The 15,670-nt window shown below is 35.8% G+C and overlaps 1 protein-coding gene across 1 annotated transcript in view; it reads left to right on the forward strand.

Moving 5' to 3' along the window:
• The first annotated feature begins 1,615 nt into the window (after nucleotides 1-1,615).
• The window catches only part of nsfa (N-ethylmaleimide-sensitive factor a), a 30,222-nt gene continuing 16,167 nt past the window's right edge, over nucleotides 1,616-15,670 (forward strand). Inside the window, exons 1-7 of the mRNA XM_073857207.1 lie at nucleotides 1,616-1,751; nucleotides 12,434-12,519; nucleotides 13,796-13,895; nucleotides 14,698-14,737; nucleotides 14,832-14,998; nucleotides 15,085-15,192; nucleotides 15,592-15,667. Coding sequence (XP_073713308.1) covers nucleotides 1,740-1,751; nucleotides 12,434-12,519; nucleotides 13,796-13,895; nucleotides 14,698-14,737; nucleotides 14,832-14,998; nucleotides 15,085-15,192; nucleotides 15,592-15,667 — 589 coding nt within the window. The 5' untranslated portion in view covers nucleotides 1,616-1,739. The remainder of the gene's footprint in view (nucleotides 1,752-12,433; nucleotides 12,520-13,795; nucleotides 13,896-14,697; nucleotides 14,738-14,831; nucleotides 14,999-15,084; nucleotides 15,193-15,591; nucleotides 15,668-15,670) is intronic.

A 15,670-nucleotide genomic window follows, 5' to 3' on the forward strand; every position in this document is an offset into this window, starting at 1 on the left:
AATTTCAGTCTGTGCTTTTGACAGACTGAACCTCCTTACCTGTTTTTCTAAAACAGTTAACAAATAATTGCAGAAATGCTGAAACACAGGAAAGCTATGTGCCAGACCCTCACACGAATCAACCATATATTTAGTTAAAGATAATTACAAATATTTATTTTTGCATAATACAGTGACTACACTGCAAAAATTACTTTCTTAGTATTTTTGTATCGTTTTCAGTATACATATCTATCTTAAACTATACAATTTAAGTGAATTTGTGCTTAAAACAAGCAAAAAAATCTGCCAATGCACCCCACATGTAATATGGTGAAAATAAAAAAGTCCTTAAGCTGTTAGTGCCCATCTGGGCACCCACAGGAAATGAATGGGAAATTACTCAAATTAGCAGTTTTTAATTTGTTCAATAACCATAATAAATCCAACACAATGCAGATCTTGCATACACATAAATGAAGGGTTGAGCATACAACATCCTCAATGTGACCAATATTCACACAATGCACACACACACATCCCCCCAAAAAAAGACTGAAAGTGCTTTGTTACTTAAAAAAATCACAAAAATTTTGACAATAACTGAATTTTTTTTTTAACTGCCAGTCAACCACGTTGCAGAACACAGACACACACACTTCAAAAAGAGATCAGAGTCCCACTGCATGATTTAATGATGCTTCCAGATAAGACATTGCTAAATTTATCATTCTGTATAGAAGCACAATGGCAAAGAGCAGAAACCCCTGGATCTCTTACTAGAATTTGAATGTTTGTTGCTGCAAATAAGTGATTATTTTTCCTGTATTTTTCTTATAACATGGTCAGATTTGTCTGTGCATCTTTGTACATCTTTCGTAGCCAACCATTTTTTTATTCAACAATTTTAACTTTATATCTTGAGCTTATAGATTTAAGCCTGTGCAACTACAGCCATTGAAATTAAAGGTAATTGCTATCAGATTCTATCAGATGGCCTTAAAATCAAAAGTGGGACATATTTTGGGACTTTTCACAGTTTTGATTAGTGGAATGATCAAAAAAAATTAAAATTGGTACTAAAATCATTGTGAATGTTATGTAAAAAATTATATTTTACATTGATATTTCATGTAATTGCTATTTTAAAGGGGACATTTTACAAGAATTTTTTTAAATGTCAAATAATCTTTGGTGTCCCCGGAGTGTAAAGTTTTAGCTCAAAATACTATAATTTATTATAGTATGTTAAAATTACCACTTTGTAAGTGTGAGCAAAATGAAAAGATTGATCCCAATGATGGTGGTTTGTTGAAACTGAAACTCAATTGTGCTGTCAATTAAGTTGTAATTAAGTCAATTATATAAATATATATATATAATTATTTATTAATTATAAAGGTTTAAATTAATTATGTTTTTAATGAAAATCACTTTTTTTCTGTGTGAATTCTGGATGAAAAACATAAAAATGCTTAGTTTACATTCAAATAGGCCCAAATGAGTAATTAAGGTAACAAACTGAAATAACAAAAATCCCCAGTTAAACTGCATAACTTGAAAGCTTTTACATAAAAAAGAGCAAGGTTGGAGACCCCTGTAATATATGTACTGCACTACATGGTGGTATAGGCACGACACCTGTATGGGAAGTGTCTGCGCTTGCGCGCCACTCGCTGTCCACTGCTCTGGTGCTGCTGCTGTAGTACTGCTGCGTGTGTAGAGCTCTACCGAGGCGAGAAGCATCACCAAACGCAAAGATGGCGACCCGGGTAAGATATAGTTCAATCTGAATTGTATATGTACTGTCTTAATATAACGAATCTTCGTTTTAATGCACCTTATCTGCATTAAAATGTTTCAGCACGATCGCATTCGAGATTCGGGTTGTCATTTTTTTTTAAATGCAAAGGGTTGAAGGTGGCCTCCAGCCTAAAACGGTCTAGCTTTGACGAACGAAGCATTTGTGAACACGGATATGCTGTAAATGTACCGCTTATGGCTAGTCATTAACGTTACATGCTAACATATGGATAGCCTACTGGATAATATAACAACAAACCTTACGGCGGGGTTGAATGAGCCACACGACCAGTCAGATTAACATGTTTTCTGGCAACTCGTTGTATGGAGTGGGGAAATAGATAATGTAAGATCATCGGTAGCCTATACCCTAAATTGCAACCGCGGAGGTTGCCATATCGTTAAAGTACGCCGCATCAAAACATCGGGCTTGTGCTCATCGCTAATTTAAGCACTAATCTTTATATTAGCATACCGTTTCTCCTGCAAAACGGTGTCATGGAGAGTCAGATAACAAGACACTGTGATTTAATGCATTGGGTAATCGTTCAAAGGATTTAACCTTGACATGCCTCGCGTAATGCTCAAATAAGCGCATCACAGTTGCTATGAGTGTTTGCTTTAATGCTTGAGCTGTACGACATGTACAATCCTATGAGTCGATTGATGTATTTGGTTAAAATTGTAACAGAAACATACTCATACATATATAAAAATATGCGTAAAGCAATCGATGGCTTTGCTGCAACGCGTTACGCGCAGTGGATCTTTACAGGCTTGGTAGTCATAGAAGAAAAGCTTTTAAACGGCAACATTATTGCAGTCTCAATATTAACAATTTATGTGGATAGATCGAGACGTAGGTGACTCATTAATGGAAATGTTTAAATAGCTGTCCATATCGTAATAGGATTAACATGTTTATTTATTGTAAATTGAGTGTAATGGTGTGTGTAATTGATTTTTAGGTTTCTTACAATAGTATTTGGATTTTTTCATTTTTCATTTGAATATCAGATATTTCAGTATAAGTGCAACTGTAACTGATCCAGCCAGACAAATGGTGTGTGTGTGTGGGCATCTATCACCCACAGAGTTTACTTAAATGTTAAATAACTCAATTTTCATCTGATCCCTTTGAGAATTTTGTAAATGATATACTGTCTATCTTTAATTTAAAGGTGTAGCGGAGGATTTTCTCGAATTTTAGAAAAGAACCGCCTTCTCCACTTTTTTAAAAAATGCAATTGCGTAACACTCCTGATTGACAACTGGGAGGACCAATAGTCTTGATGATCCACCCGGAAAAAGAAAATCCTCCGCAATACCTTTAATCCCAATCTTGTGATGTTATTCTGCAAGGCTTGTTTTCACACTAAATGGCAGATTGGTGTGATCATGAGTTTGTTGTTGATCAGATTTTTAGATCTTTATGGCATCAAATCTTCAATAATTATACTGGAAATCTAACAATGTCTGTCTAAAGTATACAGAGTGATTTTTATTGTGGAAAATTCAGTTCAGTTCAACGGCTAATTAGGAAACCTCATATAAAGTAGATTTGTCATCCAGAAGCAGCTTCCTTAACGGGATCCTCCTGCCAAATATCAAAATGAATTACCCCATGATTTACTCACCCTCAAGCAATCTTAGATGCATATGTCCATCATCTGTCAGACGAGCACATTTAAAGTTATTTTAGTAAATGCTCCTCCAAGCTTTATAATGGTAGAATACAGGAATCAGGGAACAACTTCTGACTTAGAAACCCCAAAAAAGTGCATCCATCCTTTACAAAAGCCATCCACACGGCTCCAATCGATGGGTTAATAAAGGTCTTCTGCTGGTAATCGATGTGATTTTGTAAGAAAAATATTCACGCTATTTTAACGACGCCATCTTGGACTCACACGATTCAGAGAGTCACTGTGGAATGCAGGGGAGAGTGAGGCACAACCGAACGCTTTTTGGTTTTGGCTCAATCATTCAAAAAATATTTGAGTTTGATTAAGTACTTTTTACACAAGAAACACACACATCTCTGCTACAAATGAACATTTGAAGTTTGTTTCTAGTACTTACCATTCTTATACACCAAACGTGACACCCTATAGGTGAGTTTAATTGTAACAGGCAGGGGGTTAGTTGTAACACTTGCTAAAAATTAGGTTTGCAGGCAAATATTTTAATACTGTTTTGTCTATATACTTGAAGTGGATATTGTTTATATCTGTCTTTAATAGACAGGTATCCACACTGTATTCATTCATCTAGCCCTTTTCTATCAATAGTTCAATTTTAAATGGATACAAATGTCTAAATATGTGAGAAAAAGCAGCACAATTATGACAATTTTTTTATATGTCTGTAATAACATGACATAATGAGCATTAAAGTCTGATTTTAGCCATTAATTTTATTATGATTTCCGTCTTTGACGTGACCTTATTCAATCAATATTAAAGATATTAACAAAAATAAATTTGACACACGATTTTTGATTAGACCGGCACATTTATTGGCAGCCAGCAATCATTTGTGTGTAGCTTATTTAAAACAACAGCAAGAATTACGCTAACGTTAGCTGTTTTCATATCGTAAGTGCTGAGGGGTTTGTTGTAACACAGAGTTACAACTAACCCTGCTGGGTCAAAATATTTTCAAGCCCACCAACGATGCTATGTTTTAGTCAACAAGACACTGATTAATATGACACAGGATTGGATTTGGTATCTTACACACCCAACTTAGAATTTTTATTTTTTTTATTTACATGACACCAAAACACTCCTTCATCAATAACTTTCTGGAAAAACATACATTTCCAATAATTTGCTGGAGATCGTCTTTTGGCAGAGTGAAATCAATAGAAAAAACCAATCGCTCAACCCTGCGCAACAATGTAAACAGTCTGTGTTACACTAACCCCGCGTTAGTTTTTGCCTCGCACACCCCTACCATGGCAACTAACGCTCACTACGCTAAAGCACTCTCGTGAATCGCATGATGGTGTTTTTAATTTTGTGTTATTTAAAGCATAATATTTTCTTCCTGCAATTAGCCCTTCATTATGCAGTTATTTCACATTACTGTAGGCAGTTTTATGGATCATAATGCATTTCACTCGAGACACAGAACTAATCATATGATATAACATTTTCTCTCGGCAAAGGAAATGTTTTCAATTAAGATTTCCCTTTGGTAATAAGTGGCAAATGAGAAAAAATTATGTCTTCATAATTGCAAGTCATGATGTATAGTAGACAGTGACATGAAATTGCTTGGTTAAGGTCTAAGAGGTGTGCTAACTGGTGAAACTTTTTACCTCTTGTGTTTTCAAAACTATTCATTAATAAATTACATTTTACTTCCATTCTTATTGAACAAAAAGCTCAGTGATGCCCCCTTTTCATCAGCAAGAACCAGCTGCTTGTTCAGGGCTAGTACTTTTGCTGGTTCGGAGTTTGTCGACTAGTGAGCCTTTTAAGAACTGGTTTGCCTTTACATGCGCTACCGAGACACCACAGAGCCAGGTCTTGCGTCACTGTATACGTCTCATCTTTCCCAGCAACGTTAGCGCAGCAGGGCCAAACACAAACACGCCATCAACAAGGTCGGATGTTGGGTTATTATTAATGGTCATGGCCTACATTGGCATCCAAATTTGATGCCACATTGGCGAATCCAACGTGTACATGCAGCTTGACGTAATTTAATGGTCATGACTTTGGACACTGGCATCCAATAGCGGTGAATCCAACGTGTACATGCAGCTCAACATAATTTATATAAACAAAGGTTGCAATCGAGAATAACAATAAGTACATAACATATTTTATTATTTACAGAGAACAACGTTAGCATGCAGCTACACTTCTAGTATTGTGTTACAGTGTTACAGACCTTAATCTTAAGAATCACTTTTCCTGCCGATGCTTCAGGTATCAAAAAACAAAGAATCGATTTGAATCTCGGCTCTAAACAAGCACTCAGACTTCCTTGGTGGAAAAGGGGCATGAGAGAGCATTATTTTGATAGTATGATGTGCGGTGGTCAACTCTTTGTGATTTTTTTTCTTATACATATATATTCATGTTTTCAAGTCATACTTTCTCCCATAGATGTAGCTGTAGATTATACTAGGGGTTATCAAACTTTATGATTCCAAGGACCCCCTACCTAAAATCATATGACTTAAGGGTATTCAGCTTCATCTTTTATATAAAATAAGATTAAGCATTATGTATATTAAACCCTTAGACAAGTTTAATTCACTCAAATTTAAAGATTCTGCCAAGAGTTACTCACTAGATACGTTTACACGCAACCATATCAATTTGTAATCATACTGATGGCTTAATCGGATTAAAAAGCCTTCACGTAAACACTTTAATCAATATGATTAAGGTCGATTGGATGCAAATTTTTATAATATTGATAGGAGTGGTGGTGTAGTCTGATCTGTGATCTGATCATCAGGAGAAAAGTGCGCATGTAAACGCTTGAATCTTAGTAATTTTTAATCGAATGCAAAAACACCTATTGCACATGCACAGAAGAATTGTGCTGATTCAGTTCACATAGATTTTATATTTTCCTCTTATTTACGTATCACATGATTCTCATCACAGAAACATGCAATAACAAGGCATTGGCAACACACATTATTATTAAGGTAATGGGTTCACGCGCAGTACATTCTGCAGCATTCCTGTGTACTTTCATAACATTACATAAAGCAATAAAATAGCATTGCACCTTTTGAAAATTTTGCCTATGTCTGAAAATTTCTTAAGAACAACTTTTTCCAACTCAAGTTTGACTTTGTACATTTATCCACAGCGTGAACTTGACGAGACAGGCTGTGCATGGCATGCATGCTAAGTTTAGATTTGAGCTACTTTAAAACTGTTTCTGCGAGTTGAATTTTTTTTCTGCGCGTTAAAGATGAAAGTATTTTGTTGATTAGTTATTGGGCTAGTATTGAATGTCCATTGGGCTGGTTCTGTTTACGGGAATCTGGCAACCCTGGCTGTGAACTTGCGCAGATGTTTGGATTGGATTATATAGAATGTACATGTAAATGAATATTTAAATCTGATTGCAATGTTTAGGGTACATGGAACTTGTACTGTCGTAACCTGCAACTGGATTAAATTCAGTCGGCTCGACACAATTGTGTGCATGTTAACATAGCCACAGTTGTTCCAAAGTTCTGAGCTCAGTGTGATGCTCTTTGTTTCACTCTTGTTTGCATGTGTTGGCCCCTAAGCTCGTAATCTTTTTTAAGTTATGTATCCTCTCTAAATGCCCTCTGCTTCCACTTGGTAGATCAGGCTGTATGCTTCAATAGCTGTGTACTTAGTGTCCCCATTGTTGTGACAGCAGCACCTCGCGGGGACTCGACAATGGTACAATGTGTATACAAAGTCACAATCCTAAAGTCTGCTAACCACAACTGTTCTCAAAGTACCTGCCTCTGGTCTTACTCTTATGTAAAATAAATTTGCCAACTACTACAATTAAATGGTGTGAGTTTGTGTAGTGGTGAGACCGCTCTCAATGAGCATTTTGCCTGGATTATTGGTTTTCTGGCCCGAAATTAAAGTATAATAGCTGGACAGCTGTTTATTAGCCAGATTATAGCAGCGTGTTGAGTTAACCTGTGCTCTCTGAATCAGAGGCATTTGCTCAACAAATCACTCATTGTCATTTAGTTCTGTCCCCTGAGTTTTGTTGTAACAATTCAATCGTACAAAGTCAATCCACAAAAAACTGTAATTGTAAATTTAATCAAAATTATTATTTTTATTATTTTAATGACTGTCAATCCTGATGAGAAGGTTGGGGAGAACATCCATTAATCCCTCTAAAACTGACATGCTGCTGCCATCTGCATTTCTCAATGGATGTCCACATGTTAGAGCCAAGCAATTCACAGTGGAAAAACAAGCCACACTCTCCATTTTTCCTATTAGATATTCTATTCTTTTTGGAAATATGTTACATTATAGACGGTTTCAGCAGCAACAATAAACAAATGGATTTTGTGGACCAAACTTCCACTCCTTTTGTGGACTCCCGCATAGAATCAATAACAAAAGAGTCCCTCTAGAGTATATCTAATATTAAGCAAAATAATGGACAAGTAAATAACATTTGTTCAGATATCATGTTTTTGTGATTGGGAAAAGCTGCCATCACACATTCACGCACAAATGCTCCATAAAATGCACAAATGCTCTTTTAAAACACTTTGGGGTTGTTTCCAGGGTTTAGACTATGCCTTATGTCTTAGTTATATTAGGACATTTAAGTCGTTTTTTACAAACATACCTTACAAAAAGCATTACTGGTGTTCATCTTGAGACAAAACAATGCCATTGAAATATTTTAACATATGTCAGTAGAAGCTGTTTTCTGTTAAGCTAACTCAAACATGCTTTTTTAGTCTCCTCATGAATACTATAGTGTTAAGCGCTCATTTTTCAGTCTCACAATCTTCCTGCTTTACCACGTTCAACAAAAAACTTAATTTCAAAACAAACTGCTGAAAAGGTTACCTGTCATCATCCTGGGCTTTAAATCTGTGGCGGAAGGAAGTAGTTCCTCACAAAAGAGCCTTTTAAAGACACTACTGTGTAGTTGGGTTTTTTACAGACTTGTCCCATCGAACTGTTGTATAAACACAGTATCGCTCGTGTGATATGGCTTTGTATAATCATAGGTTTGATAGCCTAATCACAGCCATGCTGATATAGAGCCATATTACATGACTATGAGAGCGCTATTGCTTTAATTCAGTATTCTACAGTATGTAGTAATTTTCATTACCATAGAATATAAAATGCTTATTATTTGGTAACTAATGTTAAAGAGCCCCTATTATGTTGACAAAAAGAATGTTATTTGGTGTAATGCAGTGTGTTCACGTTAGTGATGTGCGAGTCACCCGCAGGTAACCCGCGGGTCGGGTTGTTGTTGGTACAGAAATTCCCACTTTATTTGTGAGGCGGGTCATTAAAAGAAAAAAACTTGTATGTTGCGTGCAATTCCCTATAGTCTATATTAAGTATCTGGGAATATATTTTCATATTTATGGTTCTTTGATAAAGTTACAATACATAGGCCTTAGGTAGCAACATAACTTGTGTGATGTCCCTAAACCTTTGGTCTCACATCACAAGCTCCAGCCGCAAGCCACAACAACAAAACACACCGAGATCTAAAAGTAAAGATGGAAGATGCGGTGCAGGAGAAATTAAGGTCGAGAATTTACATCATTTAAAGAAAATTGGGTCAAGCTGCTAAATCTAATATTTGGGACCGGTTCTCAAAAATGGTTGCAACAAACACTGCTCTGTAAATGTTAAAAATGTTTTATCATTATCCTATCTTGTTATTAATATGGCCATGCTGGTTATTATGGTTCATAAGCGTAAGTTGTTGCCAGTTTACAGGGCGATGTAATCTAATGAAATAAAGCCTGTTTTCATTTCTGTAATAAAAAAATTATTTACACTTCCAATAAAAGTTTCCAAAAGATGGTTTTGGTCCTTTCAAGTAGTTGTTATCACGCTGATATATGTTCAAGGTTTCATTATTGTGGTAAGTTTCATTTTAGCTTGTAATTTGATGCTATAGAAACGGAGCGTGTCGTTATGATTGGCGTGGTTGAATTGGTCGGGCGAACGTTTGGGCGGAAGTTTGATACCGCGGCTCCGCCTCTGGCTCCACGGACGATTCCTTCTGCGCATGCTTTGGCTCCAAACTGACGTTTTTACGTAACATGGTGGCGACCGTGGTTGGACATTTTTGGCTTCAATTCATTACAATGGTGGGAGGCGACGTCGCGTCGTTCATCTTTTTTTACAGTCTATGGTTTATGGTTCAAAAAACACATTATTTTTTACAAATATTGTACATTATTGTTGCTTCTTTGTGCTCCGCCTTCTCGAAACATGTTGATTTCTACAAAGCTCATCGTTCTGAAAAAGTGTGGTGTGCTTAAACTTTGCAGATTGTTAACATGACTAACACACACTTACACACCAAAAGAAATGTAAAATCATGAAAAGGAAAATAAGAGCTCTTTAACATGTTTCTTTAAAGAAAGGTTTTAAAATTGTCATGATTTCACGAGGAACTGAACCAAAGTGCAGGTTATAATTGAACTAAACAAGGGGTTTATTGAACACAAAGTTAAACAAAAGCCCACGTGGGGGAAATTGACATAACAGACAAATGACAAATCACTGACGACTTGACTTGATTTGACTTGACTCTGGCTACATTTACACATAGCCGGGTATTTTGAGAAACGAATACTTTCCCGCCTCCGTTTTCAATAATAACATCGTGCACACAACATCGTTTTCAAAAAAACTTTCCATTTACATCAACCCACGTAAATACGCCGTCGAGCGGCATAATAACTATGCCAAACCTGTGGGAAGCAGTGTAGGAAGGGGAATACAGCCATGCAAGCCAATCAAAATCGTCAGAATCGACACCAACGAAGAACACGAGCGACTTCCTGTTCCTTTCATAACAGCAAACATGATAAACCTGATTGATCAGTAGCCAAACAAACTGTAAGGGCGCTCTCATGACGTTAAACATTTTCTGGCGCAAAATGTGACGTTTAAGAACCTAAAACCCCGTTTCTCCCATTTGACACGGCAACACATAACCGGGGTAATCAGAAATATTCACTTTGGCCGGAGGCTTTAAAAATAATCGTTTTCTGTAATAAAAACGCGGTTTTCGTGTAAATGACAGGCCAAACTGCAGGGAAATATATGCTTCTTTCCTTCGTGTAAACGGGGTATCTGATTCAATGACAGAATTGGCAAGCGCATCAACATACCAAACAAACCAAAACTATTCAGCACAGGACAGAACACCGGGGCCTTAAATAGGAAAATCGTTAAAAGATAACGAGGAAAGGTCAGGTGAAGGGAGTTAACCAATGATGAATAATTAACTAGGAAACAAGGGGGGCAGGGGCAGAGACAAGACTGTCAAAAAAAGACACTGCAGCACACAGCCCAAACAAAAGGTCATGTGCTACCACACAAAACATGGGTACCGGCTAGGGATGCACCGATATTGATACTGGTATCGGGTATCGGTGTCAATACCACATTTTCTAAAGTACTCGTTAAAAGTCCCCCGATACCGGGGATCGATACCACGGTCTGAGAAATGTCTATGTTTGAGCGGCGTGTAAGGGGTTAATGCCTCTTATGTTATCCAAAGAGGCAGAGTTTACAACAAACTGGAAAACTAGTCCCTTGTTTTTTTGTTAAATTATATGACTTAAGTCGTTACCTGTCAATTTAAATCATGTTTTTATTATGTACTCGGTATCGGCAAGTACTGAAATGCAAGTATTCGTATTTCAAAAAAGTGGTATCGGTGCATCCCTAGTACCGCCACAATCCTGCCACATAACTATGAATTACTGTGACAGGCTGCTAGGATCATGACAAAAATAGTTCATCTTGAAAAATGTTTTACCTAGTGTTTACTCCGCAATGTTCTCTGAATCCCGTTACTGTTTACACCGAAATTAAGTTTTCTTGTTTCAGTTAGGCTAATTCTTATCAGCCGTTGTGTGTTGTAGCCTGCAGCTCCTGGAAGAGCTCATCTGTTCTCTGCTTTAAACAGCCAGATGGGAACACCTGGAACACTGCCCTGCTTTTGTTTTCTTTGTCTAGTTGTTTCATTTTTGCACCTTTTTATGTGCAGAATCAAACAAAGAAGGAACAAATAAAGCCATAACACCATAAAACGTTGTTTGAAACTGTTTGAAGTGGTTTTTTTGTATCAGTTTGTATGATCTCATTTATACATTCGAGTGTGGCATTATTTTTGAATTTTCTAATTATCTATTTCTGATAAATGCACATTATAAATGACTCAAACTCATAGTGATTTTAGATTAATAAGGACTTCCAACTGATCACAGAGACGTACCTGCACAAGCTGTGCATGAAACACAGAATCGGAGCCTTGCGATTCAGAATCGCAATTACAATATAATTACAACGTTTTTATGGATTTTTTTTTGTTTTCTTATGTGTTAATAAAACAACATTACTACCCTTTCTACTCCCCCCAAAAGCTTAAGAGCAGCCATGTTGTTCATGATGTTGAGCATCGTGAAATATTTATCGATTTGGTAGACAGCTTTATCCAAAGCAACTTACAGTGCTTTACAAGTGCCTCCTGGTTATTGAGCACATTGGCTTTGTGCAGCAACACTCGTTGTTATTTTCTGAACAATCAAAAAGCATTTGTTTAGTTAAAAAAATAACAATAAAAATGTGAATCTTCCGGTTCTTAAAAAATGTTTGGATTCACATATTGACCTCAGTAGGAACCCAACAGGTTTACGTCAAAAGTACAGTAGTCCTATAGGTTAGATAAACAGTCCTGCCCTTAGAGTCACACTCATGGTTTAGGGAATGATGCTTGGTCAGGATTTTTAAACTAACACACATTTGTGGGAACCAGACTTTTGTCTGCATATTCAAAACCTTAAACACCACCGGACAGATTATTGAATATTTCCCTTACAATGCAAACTCATTCTGATAACTCTTGCCATTTTTCTTCTCTTTTATTATCGTTTGTTCTCCTGCAGATTATGCAAGCAGCCCGATGCCCGACAGATGAGCTGTCACTGACCAATTGTGCTGTAGTAAATGAGAAAGATCTGCAGTCTGGACAGTGAGTATCCATCTGCTTTACTGACCCTTACATATTCATCAGAAATGGCACTTAATTTACCAAATTGTCAGAATTTAAAAGTGGGGCAAAAATGTCCATGTAGCAATCCAACATATACAAATATTTCTACCTTTTTTGCCTATGTAGTTATGGATATGGTAAAAAAGTTATTGTGTTTAGTAATAGAAATAAATTTGACATAATACTGTATTGCAAAATCTACCCCATTTGATGTCACACTTTATGAAAGTCAGGGATACTTATTGATCTTGTATAATATTTAAATGCATCCTTTTGCAGTTTTATCATAACATTGTAGAGAAAGTGCACACGGTCACGCAGTAAATCTGCTGATTTTCCTTAGGCTTGTACTCTTTGTGTTTGTAATGCTGATTCGGTGTAGACATTAATTTAGACTGACAGACTCTGCCGCAGTCCTGCTGATGCCTTATGTCAAAGAAAGTCACAGTATGGCGCTTGTGGGATTTGTCTGCAGTAGGCATGGGCCGGTTACTGGTTTCAAGGTATACCGAGGTTTTAAACAGTCAAGGTTTCTAAACCTCTAAAATGTTCTGTGATACCGTCTTCAAGGTGAGCTCTGTTTATACAAAATTCATTAAATCTTTAAGTCATGTGATTGATTTGATGTTTACATTTAATATACATTTTTACATACATATTTTTAAAAGCATATTATAATTTAAAGGGTTTACCTTGCATTTGAAAATAACACATTTTAGTGTTGCAATGGCAATACCGCAACACCGTGAAATTGTGGTATTTTTGCTTATATAAAGGTTATCATACTGCCAGAATCTTATACAGACCCATGCATAGTCTGCAGATTGATGTGTGATGTATATTGATGTACATTTACTGTAAAATATACTTCGGGTTTAATCGTTTTCTTTTATAAAAAGGTTGTTTTATGGTAACAGAAAGAGCTGTATGATACAAATGTTTACTTTATGGCTCTAACATGTTGTTATGTTGTCTCACTGCTATAACTAAAAAAGAACACTATTGTTAGTCAGACTAAAAAAAACTGTAATCCCATGAGATTAACTAATCTCAGTCTAAGGATTTGTGCCGCTGTAGATGTGGGCAGTACTTGAATTCAAAGCTGCTAGTATAATGTATCCTATACTACACATTTGCTATTTTTTGATTATGTATTATATAATGTTTTTAAATCATACTACATATAACATATTATATATTCTGTGATGTAGTTTGTTTGTTCATAGAGGCTTCATCTTTTCTGCATTTCTTCTAGGCATGTGAGTGTGAGGACATCGCCCACCCACAAGTTTGTGTTCACTGTAAAGTGTCACCACTCTGTGGTTCCTGGCACGATAGCTTTTAGTTTGCCACAGGTACAAAACTACCGCCAACATGTATATCATACAAATGAGCGTCAGAGGACAAACAATAATGTTAAAGCCAAAATTACACTGCTGAAATAATACAAATGCCATTAGTAAAAAATACCCTAAATCATCAGCTATTTACCATTACAAGGCATTACACAATTTTATGTATGTTTTGGGCCTTATTCCAGTAAGATGTAATGCTTTTAACAAATGATTGCTTGTGGTGAAGGATGTACATTGGTTTATATCCACCAGATCTTAATGATAAAAGCAAACCCATTACTAGTAGAGAGACCTAATGAAACCATTTTAGTTTCCATTAAAACCATTAAACCTGTTTTCAGTTTCTGTGATAGGTTCAAATATTTATTTCCGTTCTAGCTGACATAAAACACAAACTTAAAAGCCTTACTATAGATGTATATGTATATATATATATATATATATATATATATATATATATATATATATATATATATATATATATATATATATATATATATATATATATATATATATATATATATATATATATATATACTGTATATAATGTTTACAATCTTAACTACAGATCCATGATCGCCGTCTCCCCTCGTCTTTAGGAAATCAAAACATTTGTTAAGTTCCTTCTAGGTCTATAAGGTTTTGCTAGGCAACTAATATGAATCATTATAGATCATCCTAATATATCTTGGAAGTTTATGCTAATCTAGGATTTACGACATTTGGAAAACCAGATGTTCTAGCTTGCTGGAGTTTTGTGCATATTTAATTGTTTTTATTCTCTTTTTTCTTTCAACTAAAGCGAAAATGGGCAGGCCTGTCCATTGGACAAGAAATAGAAGGTACATTGCTCTTGGATTTTTACACACCATTTAAAACAAATATTTGGATGATCAAATCATGGTAAGTGATATATGTTTATTTTTGTCCTTTCAGTGGCAAATTACAACTTCGACAAATCCAAGCAGTGTACTGGAGCCATAACCGTTGAAATTGACTTTCTGCAGAAGAAGAGCACTGACTCAAATCCCTACGATTCGGACAAAATGGCCACCGAGTTTATCCAACACTTTAATAATCAGAGTTTTAGTGTGGGACAGCAGGTTAGAGTAACTTTGTAAAAATTGAAGTTTATGTGATGTTTTATTTTCAAATAATTTATTTTCATTTTTTGTATTATCTGTCATAGCTGGTCTTCAGTTTCTGTGACAAGCTCTTTGGGCTTGTTATAAAGGACATTGAGGCTATGGACTCCAGCATACTGAAAGGAGAACCAGCATCTGGCAAAAGGCAAAAGGTTCTTGTGCGATTTTTTTCTTTCAGAAAAATAAGAAAATTGTATAAATCACTTATCCTGTTAATATTTTATTTTTAAATATATAAATATTTGAGGCAAAAAGCCACTTAAACCAGCCCACCTCTGTCAACAATAAGATAATGATATTTTTATTTATTTGGCAGATGCTTTTATCCAAAGCAACTTACAGTGCATTACAAAGTATACATTTTTATCAACACATGTTACCTGGGATCGAACCCATCACCTTTTGCGCTGCTAATGCAATGCTCTACCACAGAAATACTGGTTTGATGGCAGAATCCCTTAAGAGTCTCAAAAAAAAAATGCTCATTTACAAGAAAACATGTCAGATGTACTTTTTGTGAGCTCTTCAATTTTCATGATTTATTTTCACAGATTGAGATTGGTCTGCTGGTTGGAAACAGTCAGGTGATTTTTGAAAAGTCAGAGAGTTCATCTCTTACTCTAGTTGGTA

The sequence above is a fragment of the Misgurnus anguillicaudatus genome, chromosome 19 (assembly GCF_027580225.2).
Source record: "Misgurnus anguillicaudatus chromosome 19, ASM2758022v2, whole genome shotgun sequence".
Lineage (NCBI taxonomy): Eukaryota > Metazoa > Chordata > Actinopteri > Cypriniformes > Cobitidae > Misgurnus > Misgurnus anguillicaudatus.